This window comes from Narcine bancroftii, chromosome 1, assembly GCF_036971445.1.
Source record: "Narcine bancroftii isolate sNarBan1 chromosome 1, sNarBan1.hap1, whole genome shotgun sequence".
Taxonomy (NCBI): domain Eukaryota; kingdom Metazoa; phylum Chordata; class Chondrichthyes; order Torpediniformes; family Narcinidae; genus Narcine; species Narcine bancroftii.
The window spans coordinates 59762930-59779228 of record NC_091469.1 but is presented as its reverse complement, the minus strand read 5'-3'; the positions used below and the strand labels follow the sequence as shown (position 1 = coordinate 59779228).

Sequence of the window (16299 nt, the reverse complement as noted above, 5' to 3'; positions counted from 1 at the left end):
TCGGGATAAATGGGAGTTTTTCAGGTTGGCAGAGAATGGTAAGTGGGGTGCCGCAGGGGTCAGTGTTAGGCCCACAACTGTTTATCATTTACATTGATGACTTGGAGGAGGGGACAAAATATGGTGTAGCCAAGTTTGCAGATGACACCAAATTGAGTGGAAGACCAAATTGTAATGAGGATGTGGAGAGTCTGCAGAAGGATATAATTAAGCTGGATGCGTGGGCAAAGGTCTGGCAGATGGAGTACAATGTTAGTAAGTGTGAGGTTATCCACTTTGGCAAGAAAAATAAAAGAGCTGAATATTATTTAAAGGGTGAAAAACTACAGCATTGTTGTTGTGCAGAGGGACTTGGGAGTGCTTGTGCATGAATCGCAAAAAGTCAGGTTGCAGGAGGTTATTAAGAAGGCAAATGGAATGTTGGCCTTCATCGCTAGAGGAATTGAATTCAGGAGTAGGGAGGTAATGTTGCAACTGTACAAGGTACTGGTGAGACCGCACCTGGAGTACTGTGTCCAGTTCTGGTCTCCATATTTGAGGCTTTGGAGACGGTCCAGAGGAGGTTTACTAGGTTGATCCCTGGGATGAAGGGGTTGACTTATGATGAAAGATTAAATTGTCTAGGATTGTATTCGTTTGAGTTCAGAAGAATGAGAGGAGAACTTATAGAAACATATAGGATTATGAAGGGTATGGATAGGATAGATGTAGGAAGGTTTTTTGAGCTGGCCGGGGAAACTAAAACCAGAGGACACAGTCGCAAGATTCGGGGGAGTAGATTTAGGACAGAGATGAGGAAAAATAGTTTTTCCCAGAGAGTAGTGAATGTTTGGAATTCTCTAACCAGGGAAGTGGTTGAGGCTGCTTCATTAAACATATTTAAAATTCTGTTAGATAAATTTTTACATGATAGAGGAATTAGGGGATATGGGGAGAAGGCAGGTAGGTGGAGTTAGGTCATAAATTAGATCAGCCATGATCGTATTGAATGGCGGAGCAGACTCGATGGGCCATTTTTGGCCTACTCCTGTTCCTACTTCCTATGTTCCTATGTTTTCGGTCTAGGATGTGAGAGGTAAGTGGAGGACTTTCAAAAGTGAAATTTTGAGTACAGAGTTTGTATCTTCCTGTCAGGATTAAAGGCAAGGTTAGGAGGTGTAGGGAACCTTAGTTTTCGAGGGATATTGGGGATCTGGTTCAGAAGGAGAGAGAGATGTATAGCAGGCATAGGCAACATGGAACAAATTAGATATTTAAGGAGTATAAAAATGTAAGAAAAACCTCAAGAAAGAAATCAGAAAGACTTTGGGAGACAATGTGAAGTAAAGCCCTCAGACTTTCTACAGGTATATTAAGAGTGAAAGGTTAGTAAGGGACAAAATTAGTCCCCTTGATCAAAGTGGTCGGCTTTAATATAGAGCCAAAAGAGATGGGGGAAATCATAATTTTTAAAAAATCTGTATTCACTCAAGAAATGGGAACAGAAGCATGGGAAGTAAGGAAAACAAGCAGTGAGGACATGGAGCATATAGAGATTAAAGAGGAGGAAGTGCTTGCTCACTTAAAGCAAATAAGGGTGGATAAATACCCAGGGCCTGAAAAGATATTCCCTCAGACTTTGAGGAAAACTAGTGTAGAAATTGCAAGGGCTCTGGCAGAAATATTTAAAATGTCCTTCTCCATGGGTGTGATGACATAGGATTGGAGGGTAACATGTTGTTAACTTGTTTTAAAAAGGCTCCAAAATTAGCCCGGTAAATAGTAGGATGGTAAACCTGATGTCAGAGGTAAGTAAGTTATTGGAAGGTGTTCTAAGAGATTGGATATATAATTATTTGGATAGCCAGAAACTGATTAGGGGTAGTCAACATAGCCTTGTGCATGTTAGGTCGTGTTTAACTAATCATAGGGTTTTTTGAGGAGGTTACCAGGAAACGTGACAAAGGAAAGGCTGTAAATATTGTCTACATGAACATTAATAAGGACTTTGACAAGGTCCCATGATAGAGGTTAGTCAGGAAGGTTCAGACGATGGGTATTCATGGTGAAGTATTGAACTGGATTCGACAGTGGCGGATGGGAGGAGCCAGAGGGTAGTGGTGAATGATTGTTTCTCAAACTAGAGGCCTGTGACTAGTAGTGTGGATCAAGGATGGGTGTTTTGACCATTGTAGTCTGTCATTTATTGTGTTATTATTAATCTTTAGTTATTATATATTTCTTAGTGAAGTTAGTTTTAGGGTGGACAGGGCACACTTACAGAGACACAATTACACACAGAAACAATTTTGTAAGTTGAAATGTCGATTAATTACTCATTGAAATATCTTGGTCAATGGGGTTGCTCAAAGAGGGTATCTAATTAAGCAAAGGGATCTTTGCTTGTTTACTTATGTTGTTGGAATAGAAACTCAGGTGGCAGCTCTGTGTACAAGGAAACAATTTGCTGGTTAGTCTGCAGACAGAACGGAGTCATATCCACTCATAAACCTTTGGAATTTAAACTTCAAAGACTGTAATGATGTTATGTCAGATGATTAAAGACATTTCAAAGAAGATATTAATGAAAACAGAAACATTTTGAGATGTTAAGATGCCTTACCATCCTATAGGTAACACAGGATTGAAGCAGTTGCATGGCCATTCTGTAAGTAAGGTTGAAATGCAGTAACAAAAAGCTGCTTGGGTTCTCATGGAAAAGGAGGAATTCCAAAAAAGTGGTTTTGAAGAAAATAGCCACTTCCGACTGTCTCTTTAAGAGAGAGATGACAGTCTTGTTGTGTCCATTAAAATGGTCACTTTTGATTAAGAAAGCAAAATTAATCTTACATCTGAAAAGTAACCATTTTCAAATACTGAAACATCCATGAAAGAGGGGGAAATCATTTGTATGAAGAAAGAATTCTCTGAAAACAACTCTTTAAGAAATTTGTGAATTTTCAGAAGTCTGGTGCCTCACACCTACTCCATAATTGCTGTCCAAAACAATTTTTTAAAAATCTGAGTTTCAAAACAAAACTGACTGAACTTTCAAATCATCTCTTCAGAAATATGCCTGAATTGTAATGGTTTTTGGTTTTTCCCCCTGCCCCCCCCCCCCACACACATGCACACACACATCCACATAGTCGGGTTAAGTAAGAAGGATTATGTTATTAATAATTAATAATTAAAATATATTGTTTTGAAAATGCCATTGTCTTGGTGAATTGCCATTTTTGCTGATTTTTATTTTAGACATACAGCACTGTAACAGGCCATTTTGGACCACGAGTCCATGCTGCCCACTTTACAACCCATTAACCTTTACCCCCGGTACGTTTTGAATGGTGGGAGGAAAATTGTGCCCCTGGGGAAAACCAGCGCAGACACAGTGAGGACATACAAACTCCTTAAGACAGCATGGGATTTGAACCCAGGTCCAGTCCCAATCGCCAACTGTTACGCCAACCAGGCCACCCAGTAGTTCTAGTATGTAACATCTATGATACGGATGATAATGTGGTAAATTGGATCAGCAAGTTAGCAGATGACACTAAGATTAGAGGTGTTGTGGACAACGAAGAAGGTTTTCAAAGATTGTGGAGGAATCTGGACCAGCTGGAAAAATGGTCTGAAAAATGGTAGATGGAATTTAATGCAGATAAGTGTGAGGAGTTGCATTTTGGAAGGAGAAACCAAGAAAGGGCATATAAGGTAAATGGTAGTAGAACAGTGGAATCTGGGAATACAGATAGCTAATTCACTGAAAGAGGCGTTACAGGTGCTAAGGGTTGTAAAAAGAGCTTTTGGCACATTGGCATTCATAAATTAGTATTTATTTGAGTATAGAAGTTGGGATCTTATGGTAAAGACATTGATGAGGCCAAATATGGGTTATTGTGTTCAGTTTTAGTCACGTAGCTACAGGAAAGATATCAATAAGATAGAAAGAGTGCAGGGAAGATTTACTAGGATATTGCTGGACGAGGAAGAGTTACGGGGAAAGGTTAAATAGGTTAGGACTTTATTCCCTGGTGTGTAGAAAAATTAAGGGAGATTTAACAGTTATTGAAAATTATGAGGGAGATAGAGTAAATATAGATAAATATTTTCCCCTGAGGGTCGGTGAGATATAAACCAGAGGACAAGGGTTAAGAGTGAAAGGGAAAAAGTCTAGGGAGAACATGAGGTGGAACTTTTTCACACAGAGAGTGGAGGGATTGTGGAACAAGATACCAGCTGAAATGGTGAATGTGGGCTCCATTTTAATATTTAAGAAGAATTTGAACAGGCACGTGGATGGGAGGGGTATGGACAGCTATGGACTTGTTACAAGTTAGTGGGACTAGGCAAAAAAAGTGGTTTAGCGCAAACTACAAGGGCCGTATGGGACTGTTTCTCTTCTGTAGTGTTCTATGATTCTATAGTTCCAAATGTCTACTGCCTTAATCTCTTTAGTTACCCACTACTATACAGTGAGATTGTGTCTTTTGATAATATTTTATATGTATTTTCTCAGATATTGATGAATGCCAGGAGCTGCCAGGTCTTTGTCAAGGTGGGAACTGTGTCAACACTTTTGGTAGTTTCCAGTGTGAATGCCCAGCTGGATACTATTTAAATGAAGATACTCGGATTTGTGAAGGTGAGAAAATGGTATGCTTGAGGAGAGTAGCTAAGTACCCGTGATCTTTCTGTAAAAACGAATTCTTTGAAATTTACCCACCATCAATGGTGCTAAATAGTTATATCAGGACATGCTGTTCAACCTCCAAAATCAAGTCTGTCCCTAATCATGGCCAAAGTTATGTCTACATCAGAGATTATAGGATGTAAGAATCTGAATATTAATGTTCATCCTCAGCCAATCTACAATCTACTTTATATATTGTGTTGTGTAAGAGAGAGGAAAGTATGTAAGTGCGTGCCTTGCAATGTGTTCAGGACATGTAGCTGCCTTGGTGAATAGTTGGCAGTGAATGAAAGCTATGAGGAAAGCATATTGTCCTTGGAGTAATGATAAGTGTGATTTGATGTATATGACTGTTAACTTTGAGTCCTTATTTAAAAATATTGTTGGTAGGTGAATGTACAGTATGGGGTAATGTCTTCAAAGTTCAAATTTATTGTCAGAGTACATACATTGAAATGGATGGGTGGCCACTGTTGCAGTAGACAATTTTTTTGTAATGCAGAGGATTCTCTATTTGCACCCACATGTCCTCCCTAAACACCATTTGGCAGCCGAAACAGTCCTTCCAAGTGAATCTGCAGAGTTCATCATCTACTGCATTACTACATACATAGTTGTTGTCTCCACTACATTAGAGAGATAGGTCACAGGCTGGGAGATAACTTTGTTGCGCACCTCAGCTCTGTTCACCACAATAGCATGGATTTCCCAGTGGCCAGCCATTTAAATTTCCCAGCCCATTCCCTTGCTGTCCATGACTGAGATCACCCGCAAATTGGAGGAATAACACCTCACCTTGGCATCCAACTTGATGGTATTAACCTTGACTTCTCATTTCCATTAGAAACTGCCCTGCCCCCTATCTTTTTCCCGGTCTACTATCCTCTAGCTCTGTCTCTCTTCCTTTTTCTTCTGTCTCCTTTCACAGCCCCAAAATCAATTCCCGCTTATCCAATTATCACCTTTTGGCTGTTGGTCTTTACTCTTCCCCTCCCATTCTTCCCTCTTTCTTTCCCCAGCCTTTAAATATGACACTGGCCTTTTTTCACTCAAACCTCCAGCCCAAAATGTCAGTAATATACATTTACCCCAGGTGGATGTTGTGAGACTGGCTGAATTCCTCCAACATTTCTGTGTTTTGACTCAATTATTCATGTAGGTTACATTTACCACAGCCTCCTGGCATGAAAGGAAAAATATCCTTTCTCTATCTTTGTATATCTGATCTGCAGATATATGGTTGAGCAGCCCATGCTCAACCATATTTTTTTTTCCATCAAGCTACCAACACCAGTAGTGTGAATTATATGGCCGATTGCAGCACCAGAGCATGGGCATTGTGAGAGGTATAGGGATTGATTTAATCTCCAGAAACTAGAAGAACATGTTGCATCTGAGCTGGAGATGAACCAATATTCTGGTTGAAATGTTTGCTAGAGCTACACAGGTTTTAAACTAATTTGACAGGAGGCTGAGACCCGAAGTCGTAGCATGGAAAAGTTAAGGGAAATAAAGAGATTATTGGTCAGGGCAGAAATTAATATTTTATATTTTTTTCATGCAACATTGCAGCATGTATTTCAATGTGTAAGAGCTGCCAAATTACACTTTGGTGCATTTGATGAAGACAAATTCATATTTTGTTCTGAAAATTGCTTCCTATTCTCACAAAAAAATAATATTCTATGTATGTTTGGCAGATATTGATGAATGCATCACCTACCCTGGTATCTGTGGGCCTGGCACATGCTACAACACTCTGGGGAACTACACATGTGTCTGTCCTCCAGAGTACATGCAGATAAATGGCGGAAACAACTGTATGGGTAAGTCCTGCTGATTAGTAATCAAAGTCAGTTTGTATAAAATGTAGCTCCTATCATGCAATATCCATTAAATAATTGTTCTTTCATGTTTTTATTGAGGAAATGCTGTGGAGGGTCTGCAAAACCAAAATGTCCAACAACATCATTTTGATACATTTGTTATTGGAGTTGTCAGAGAGATAATCCTGTTTGATACTTTTTGGGTTCATGGCCTTTAATTTCAAGTGCTTCCATCTGTGAAATAATATTTTGATTACAGTGATATTGTTGGCAATCACATGAAGCTGGATGAATGTTATTTTAGGATATAAAGATGGTCATGAAATTGGTAATTGATATCTTTTCAAGGAATACTTTTAAATTTTTTTTCGACATACAGCACAGTAACAGGCCATTTTGGCGCACAAGCCCGTGCTGTACAATTACACCTACAACCCCCAGTAGGTTTTTGAATGGTGGGAGGAAACCGGATGGGTAGAATGTACAAACTTCTTACAGGCAGCACAGGATTCGAACCCTTTCCCGATCGCTGGGTCTGTAACCATTGCACTACCCTACCTTTTAATGAGTGAAATCTATTGATTGTCACTGGACTTGATTTCCAGTGTCAGCTGCATTCAAAAATAAAACAATGAGATAGAAGAAATTTAACCTTTCATACACACATATATATACATATATATGTGATCAATGTTATATTTTCATATTATTTCCTTCACAATCAAATTGGAAACTGTGAGGAGGGCATTTCATTTAGAAATAACGTGAGAAATAAAGTTTGTTAAATCTATCTCTTTTGTGAATCTACAAGTTAAAGACATTGCATAAGAATTGAAAATCACCGTCACTGTCTTTACATAAAAATTAGAAGCAATTAATTTCTGTTACATTCACATTTATTATAGGTCATTGCTTATTTTGCGCAATAAGCATTACCATTGGAATTGGTTATATAGGCTCCACATAAAATATTAAGCAATGTGGCTATTTAAAGCAGGTTGATAAGCTCTTTCAGTAAATTTGCACCACATTAATCCTTTTCATTTGTAAAATCATCCATTTGTCTGAGTAATTGGTTTCATAATTACATAAAAGTAGAGGAAAATTAAATTTGCTATTTTAATCCATAACAGTGGAATATTCTTTAATTTTACGTTGTCAAGAATACATAAGGTAGCTCTATTACTTACAGCAACAAAATTAAGAAGCTTAATAGTGGATTCAAATTTAAAAATCTTGAAACTGGTTCAAATAGGAAAACATAATACAAGGATTAAAATGAATATATTTTATCTCACTGTTTACAAGTGTGTGTGTGTGTGTGTATGTATATATATGTGTGTGTGTGTCTGTGTGTTTGAATGTATGTGTGTGTGTGTGTATATCTCTCTCAATCAGATAAAAATTACAAAAGATCAACGTGTCAACCGCATTACATTCCTTAAACCAGAGGTGGGAAACTTATGGTCTGTGATCCAAATTTATCTCTCAATGTGAGGACCACCCCCCCCCCCCCCCCAACTCTGTGCATGGTTCCACCACTCTGTGCTCGGTTCCCACATTCAGTGCACGGCTCCCGTCATCCCCTACCCATTCCCCCCCCCGCCCCCCACAGTGAGAGCTCCACCTCACTCTCTGAGTTGGAGGCTCCCACTCTTTGTGCACGGCTCCCCTGCTCTGTGCATTAGAGTTGCCTTCCCCCTGCACTGGAGTTGCCCACCCACCCTCTTCACTGGAGCCACCCACCCTATGCACTGGAGTCCTCTGCCTGCTCTCTGTGCTGGAGTCTCCTGCTCTTCCTCTGCACTGGAGTTGCCCGCCTTCTGAACTCGAGTCGCCCGCCCAACCTCTGCGCTGGAGTTCCTCCCTGCCCTCTGCACGAGACCTCCCCCCCATGTCATTCTCCCTCCCTCACTGTGACATTATCCCCCTGTCTGTGTGAGCCTTCTTCTCTGCATGAGACCCATCTCTTCTGTGAGAGACCCATGTCTGTGAGAATCCATCTCTCTCTCTCTCTCTCTCTCTCTCTCTCTCTCTCTCTCTCTCTCATTTTCTGTTTCTATACTTGAGACTATTTCTATGTGTGTATTGACACCATCTCTCTGTGTGACTTCTTGTCTCTCTGCAATCATCTGCCTCTCTGTGTTGGATTGCCTCTCAGAGTGTTGCACTTTCTCTCCCTGGGTTGGACTCTCTCGCTCTCTCTCTCTTGTGTGTGGTTCCCCCTGTCTGTGTAAATCCCCCCCCCCCTCTCTCTGTCACTTCTGCTCTTTGTGTGAGGCTCACACTCTCTGTGCGACATTCCCCCTCTCCATTGTAACATTCACCCCCTCTCTTTGCCGTCTGTTTTGGGGATAGTTATTTTGTTTTCATTGTAACTTTTATGAATTTTTAAAAATTGTGTCATTTTAATAACTAACTCGTGATTTTTGGTGTTATTTCCATTTTTTTGAAGTTGCCTTCCCTGACCTGAAAATCATCATTATTATTCATTCCATTGATTTATTAATTGAATCTATCTATTTATTTATTTAATTTATGGTAATATCAGTGCGGCCCACTCTTCAACCACTGACACACCATCTGGCCTATGAATGGTGAAAGATTGTTCACCCGATGTTCTGAATTGGAATTTGCAGACATGGAATTTTAATAGAACAAAGACAGTATATGATTGAATTTTTGAATAGAAAGAACAATTAATTATATGATGGTCTAAAACCCAGCACAGGTTCTCTGCCATCAACAATCAAATATCTTAATATGATGGTAAATATAGAAATGATACCAGATCTTGGATACTCTTTATTTTATTTTTCAGACATGAGAAAAAGTCTGTGCCATCGGCACTATAATGGAACCTGTGAGAATGAGCTCACTTTAAACCTAACCAAGAAAATGTGTTGCTGTTCCTACAACGTTGGCAAAGGCTGGAACAAACCTTGTGAACCCTGTCCGACACCTGCAACCTGTGAGTCAACAACCTCTTCTCAACTGCTTTTTGTACACAGCACTTATTTCAGAAAAGATGAATATTTGGCTAAAGTATGTACATTTTTATAAATCAAGCAAATAAAATTATGGCTTTCAGCTAAAACATTTCGTTGAAGGAAACAACTTGCAAGGCATCCCTTATGGTTGGAAAGCTAAGACATTAAAACCATGCAAGATTAGGTTTTATTTACCCTATAATACACAGTAGGTATCCTGTCTGGCAAACCCTGCATGAATTAAAAGTGGAAGTAGTCACATCGTTAATACTTTTTTTCTCCCCACTGAATCTGGATTGAATTAAATATTTGATCTTTCCCACCCCTAAGGCTATCACTGCAATTCATGATTTGCATAGAAAATTGGTCGAGGAAATGGGGCAGCCATACAATTTATTCTTTCTCTGTGTCAGAATAGCAACAAGGATTAAAGGCTTGCATTTGGTAGCAGTGAAGATAATGTAAGGTGATTAAAAATGGGAAGATTTTTGGCAAGGCAAAGAACAAACATCTTGTAGCCAGTCAAGCTTTTGATTGTCATCTTCCACAATGAGAGACATGAAATGGCCTTGTAAAGCAAATAAAATTGTTTTCACAGCTGGTCACTTAAATTATCCATCAGGGAAGTGTACATTGAGATGAATGTGGTTATTTAGAGTTTCAGTGGCTAATTTCTTAGTGGCTAATTTTGTTCCCATGAGTTCCTTTGGATTCCTTTGGTCAGTTAGATGTTCAAATTTGCATTGTCAACAAAATTGAATTTTAAAAAAGGCATTCATAAAATTCTAAGAAACTGGGACAAACAATTCACTTTGAATGTCTAATCAAAATTTGGTGCACCAATCAATATAGATCTTTATTGAAAAGACAGAAGGACATGGAATGAGTGCTTCTGTGTCCTTTTTGGTTAGTGAGTTCTTTGAAATTAATAGCTTTCCAGAATACAATGCTTAATAATTCAATGCAAATCAATCTTAGATACTCTTGATTGAACATAGAGCACTACAGCACAGTACAGGCCCTTCACTCCATGATGTTATGCCCCATAAATTCCTAAAAAAAGTACTTAAACCCTCCCTACCCTGTAACCCTCCACTTTTCCTCCATCCATGTGCCCATCCAAGAGTCTCTTAAATGCTCCCAAAGTTTCAGCCTCAACCACCATCCCAGAAAGGCATTCCAGGAACCCACAACTCTCAGCGTAAAAAAAAAACCTTACCACTGATGTCTCCCTTAAACTTCCCTCCCTTAACTTAGGACAAAAGTTCTCTTGTGTTTGCTATTCCTGCCCTGGGAAACAGGTGCTGGATTTCCTCCTTATCTATGCCTCTCATGATCTTGTAGACCTCTATTAAGTATCCTCCCATCCTTCTACACTCCAAAGAGAAAAGTCCCAGCTCTGCTAACCTTGCCTCAAAATACTCTTTTCCAATCCAGGTAACATCCTGGTAAATCTCCTCTGTACCCCCTCCAGATCTTCCGCATAATGAGGTGACCAGAACTGAACACAATATTCTTAAGTGTGGTCTTAGTGATTTGTAGAGTTGCAACATGACCTCTCTTCTGAACTCAAAATCCCTCTAATAATGAAGCCCAGCATCCCAAGGGACTTCTTAACCATCCTATCAACCTGTGCGGCAACCTTGAGTGATGTATGGATTTGAACTCCAAGTTCCTTCTGTTCATCCTCACTCTTAAGTAACCAATCATTAACCCTGTACTCAGCCTTCTGGTTGGTCCTTCCAAAATGCATCACCTCACACTTATCCAGATTGAACTCCATCTGCCACTTTTCCATCCATCTCTGCATCCTGTCTATATCCTCTTGCAGCCTTCGACAATCTTCGGCTCCATCCACAACTCCTCTAACCTTTGTCATCCGCAAACTTACTGACCCATTCTTCCATCTCTTCATCCAGGTCATTTATAAAAATTGCAATGAGGAGGGGTTCCAGAACAGATCCTTGTGGCACTCCACTAGTCACCAACCTCCAAGCAGAATACATACCTGCACTCACATTCTGATTCCCACCCCCCCCCCCCGCCCCTCTCCACCCACCAAACTATTTTAAACACTCCCCAAGAGCTCTAGCAAACCTGCCTGCCAGGATATTTGGTCCCTCTCCGGTTCAAGGCAGACCATCCCTTTTTGTACAGGTCAGATCTTCCCAGAAGAGATCCCAATGATCCACAAATCTGAACCCCTGGCCCCTGCACCAACTCTTCAACCACTCATTCATCTACCACAACTTCCTGTTCCTACCCTCTCTGGTGTATGACACAGGCTGCAATTCCAAGATTACCACCTTGAGGACCTGCTTTTTAACTTCTTTACTAACTCCCTGTATTCCCTCTTTAGGACCTCATCCCTACACCTATCTATGTGGTCCCCATGTGAACCACAACATCTGGCTGCTCATGCTCCCTATCCAGAATGCAGTAAATTCAATCAGAGATGTCTCTGACCCTGGCACCTGGGAGGCAACAAACCATCCAGGAGCCTCTATCATGTTCACAAATCCTCCTATCTTCTTTCCTAACTAGCGAGTCCCCAATTACCATAACTCTCCTCTTCTCCCCCCCTTCCCTTTTGAGTTGAGGAGCCAGCCTCTGCACCCAAGATGTGACCATCGCAGTCTGCCCCTGGCATATTGTCCCCACAAACAGTATACCTTTTGTTGAGGGAAATGGCCACAGGAGTGCTCTGCTCTGTCTGCCTATTCCCCCTTCTGTCAACTATCAGTCACTCAGTATTTGTTTCCTGAGTTTTAGGGGTGACTGTCTCCCTGAAGCTCCTCTTTATCACTGTCTCTGCCTCCTGAATGATCCAGAGTTCAACCAGCTCCAGCTCCAGATCCCTAACTCAGTCTCCCAGGAGCTGCAGCTGGATGGACCTCTTGCAAGTGTAGTCATCAAAGACAATTGTGCTGACCCAGATTTCCTGCATCCTTCAATCAGTGCATTCTACAGCGCTAGCTGCTGCCTCCATTAACTCTTCCTAATTTAAATTCAAAGATTTTACCTTACTGGAATCGAGCTCATCCTCAGCCTCCACTTGCCAAAGCCTCATGAGCCAAACCCTCTACATCTCACTCCTACCCTCAGTCACTCACATACTGGCCACCCCACTTTTATTTGTCACTGCCCCTTATCATAATTACTCCTCCCACCAATCACTTCTGTTTAACCCTTAACTCACCCTCCAATCGTTCTTTAAAGGCACTCACCTCAAGCTAGCTCCCAACACTCCCAGCTCTCTCAACTCCCTTGCTCCTCCTCTTTCAGTAACAGTCCTGAGATGTAACATGTCCTTCATTTCTCTCTGTTTTGAATAATTTGAAGCTAAGCAATGTAATCTTCCTTGCTGCATGAAGGACAGCCTTCTTGGTTGATCAGGACAAGAGCTCTCTTTGTAAGCCATTTACATTTTCAACCACAAAGACTATAATAGCAGAAAGTGCAAAGATATCCTGGTGATTAAGAAAGGAAATCTATTCATTGGTTAAGAATACACCATTTTATAATATTCCATTATGAAATTTAGTATTGTTGAAATGATCCGATTGCTATTGCGTTGGCCACTGTTTTCACACATTGAGAGATGTGCAATTACTCATTACCAAAAAAGATTGTGTCTTCCAAAATTTGGTCCTTCAGTTTCAGGGCAAGAGCTTTACACATTAAAAATTTCTCTTTGTATTTTTATATTTCCTTAGCTCAAAAGGACAGTCCTGTGTAGAATTTTCCTCATTGTTCAGATTCCAAACGCTAAGAATCAGCTTCAAGTTTCTTTTCTACTTTGACTGAAAATCTTATTATATGCATGTCTAATTACCATTTTCATGCAATCGCCAACATTGCCACAACTGCTTAGAGCTTGGTATACACCTCCTACTGGAGTTTGTTGCACGTTGCATTTCCTGGCTCTGCTCGTACAAATTCCACATCATCTGTGCTAATATTTTATTAGTTTTATTAATTTTATTTTATTAATTTTGACCGCCAATCTTAAGCCATCCTCCTCTTCTTTTCTCCTGTCCTTCCTAAGAACTGGATGCCCCTGTTCAATTCCCATCATTAGCTGTAAAGGTTAAAACCTTGTGTTTTTTTAATTCTTAGTTAATTTTGTGTCTGTCTTTTTAAGGGAACTATTATTTGTAGTGTTACCATAGTGACTATGATGTAATATGTTGTAATACCTGCCTAGACTAATGGCTTGCTCATTATTCTTCAAGATGTGAAGGAAGTGTGAGCACGAGAAATTTTTCTTTGAATGTGTATCTCTTTCAATACCATTATGTATCTCTTTAAAATTGGAGTACCTCTATACGGTAAATACTTTGCTATTTGTCATTATGAAAGTCTTAATGCGATGCTATGCAAAATGTTTATCTGTTTTATCAATTAATTAAAGCTACATAAAGTAACAGCCACAGAGTTTGATTTGTTGGATTAATGAGATCAAAATTTGGGGTAATGTAGCCCATGCTTTGGAAGATGATACTTTGAAATTAGGATATATTAGAATAAGGAAAGTGTTGTCGATATTCTGCAGCCATATCTCCACAATCCCATTTATATTCTGCCCACTTATATTTTATTGTTCAATTAATTCCTTTATATATTTTTAATGTTCTGTAAAAAGACTAACAGCCTTTTGGCTCGACTTCATCGCATCCTCAATTCCCACAACATAGTCTCATTTGTTTTATGAAACCCTGGTTTCTCTGTTATACTTTCTCATCACTTTACTGGTTTTCTTTGCAGTGTGGATCTTAGAATGACTTTTCATGCCCTGCCCCAAATCATTTATTCTGACACTTTGTCCAATAAAACCATAGAATATTATGCTTCCAGTATTTACCAAGTATTCCCAGACAAATGCTTAGGCCATCATTCCTTAATTCTGAGAAACAGATTTTGGATCTTCCAAGCTTTACTGTGCTGAATTAATTAATTCTGTGGATTAATCCAATTTGAACAGCTAAATTAACTTGGGTTACTTCAAGATTAAATTCTCAGGCCTGACCATTTCCTCAATATAATCCTAAACTTTAAAAGTTATTTACACATAATAAATATTTATTTTTGTCTGTTTACTTTTCATCTCTCTCAGCTTTTTCCAAGCAAGAGAAGAAATAAAAATGCTTAACCAACTTCATAGGGAAGAATCTATTGTCTCAGGCACAAAAAAAGTTATCTTCTTTAGGTAGTTATAGGCAAGGTTGAGCAAGGGTTTTATCTGCAACTATGAGTAAAATTTTAATTTGTATTTCGGCTGGAAAAGGTTTTAATAAATTAAGGGTTCCAGTTTAGCATAGGATGAGTAGCCAGGTACCCATTCTGAGTGGGGAAGATTGTGGATTTTCATACTGCCCTCTGGATTCCAATAGCACCTCAGAAACGAGTGCCGCTAACTTAGTCTGATGCCATTTCTGAAAACTAGGTCTTCCTAGGTGTACCCTGAAAAATACCAGTATGAAAGCAACTGATCTGGTTTGAAATAATAAAATGTGATTTTTTAAATAATATCTGATGAGAAGTAAAGCCTGAACCAGTCATTTCAAATGCTGAATATTTAATTAATATTCTTTCTGATGCTAGCCACATTTATCAGCAACTTTTCACTTTATATTACAGTTGGCTTTTTTGTTCTGCTCTCTATCTATTAGAATAAGTACACCCATTCTATCATAATGTGTGTTTAAATGTTAATTACCTGTTTGATATCAAATGCGACACGACTGGATTTCCACCTAAACCTAACCTAGATTTTACTTCCTGATCCCTAAATATCTTTCCCTATTCCCCGAATCTTTGAGGCATTATTATTGTTGAGATGATTAATTGAATCATCTATAAATGAGAAAAGTGCTCCCATAATTAAATAAACATAGAATACTGCTCACAAGTTGGATCGAAGAAATGTGTGCATTATATTCAAATTAAATTGTATTAATAGGGAAGTAATGATATATTAAAATTATTTATATAATTCTATATTTTAGCTGATTATCAGTTGTTGTGTGGAAATCAAGGACCTGGATACACCATTGACGTTAGAACTGGAAAACCAGTTGGTAAGTAAGAGATTCCATTGTTATCTATGCTACAAAGTCTTTTTAAAGACTTCATTTTGGTACCTCATGTACTAAAAGTATTTTAAAGGAATTCATGGCTATTTCTAATTCAAGAACCCTTGCAACATGAAATTCCCATCCCCAACAGTTTTAGTAATTATGTTTTTATTTATTGTTGGTTATATTGATATTCCAATGATGGCATGGGGAAATGCATTTCATGAAGCCATCACTTCTCCAAAGAATCAAAGCACAAAAATATTTAAACCCATTTTGTGCTTAAAGCTGCTATTGGGAACTGAGTGGATTTGCTCCGAAATTCTGGGGCCCAAGCGGATTCAATATTTTATTAATTTCAATGCAGCCTAAAACCAGGAAAGGTGTATAACAATTATTCAACAAGGGCTCAAGCACCTGCCTCCAAGTTGTGTGATTGAAAATGGGGGCTACTGATATCAGTCACCACACAAGCAGGACATGTGTGAGGTGAACTTTTTAAAATAAAAAGTTACATTGAAAATGGATTGGGGCTGATAACTTATCTCTCACTGAGGGAAATTTTGTTTAAATTTTAATATGTAATTGGGAGTATGGTTCTTGATAACTGTTTGCAATTACATATTTGTAACAAATTTTTGTTAAGTTTGGGGAGCAGTTTTTTGACATGGCCTTCTGTTGCCTTGTTACGTTCATTATGCCAACCAGTCTTTGCTCAATTAAGGAAAGGT

The 16299-nt window shown here is 39.1% G+C and overlaps 1 protein-coding gene across 1 annotated transcript in view; it reads left to right on the top strand.

The window, feature by feature from the left end:
* fbn2a (fibrillin 2a) overlaps nt 1–16299 on the top strand; it is a 353303-nt gene that overhangs the window by 272891 nt on the left and 64113 nt on the right. Inside the window, exons 40-43 of the mRNA XM_069927980.1 lie at nt 4502–4627; nt 6376–6501; nt 9323–9472; nt 15500–15571. Coding sequence (XP_069784081.1) covers nt 4502–4627; nt 6376–6501; nt 9323–9472; nt 15500–15571 — 474 coding nt within the window. The remainder of the gene's footprint in view (nt 1–4501; nt 4628–6375; nt 6502–9322; nt 9473–15499; nt 15572–16299) is intronic.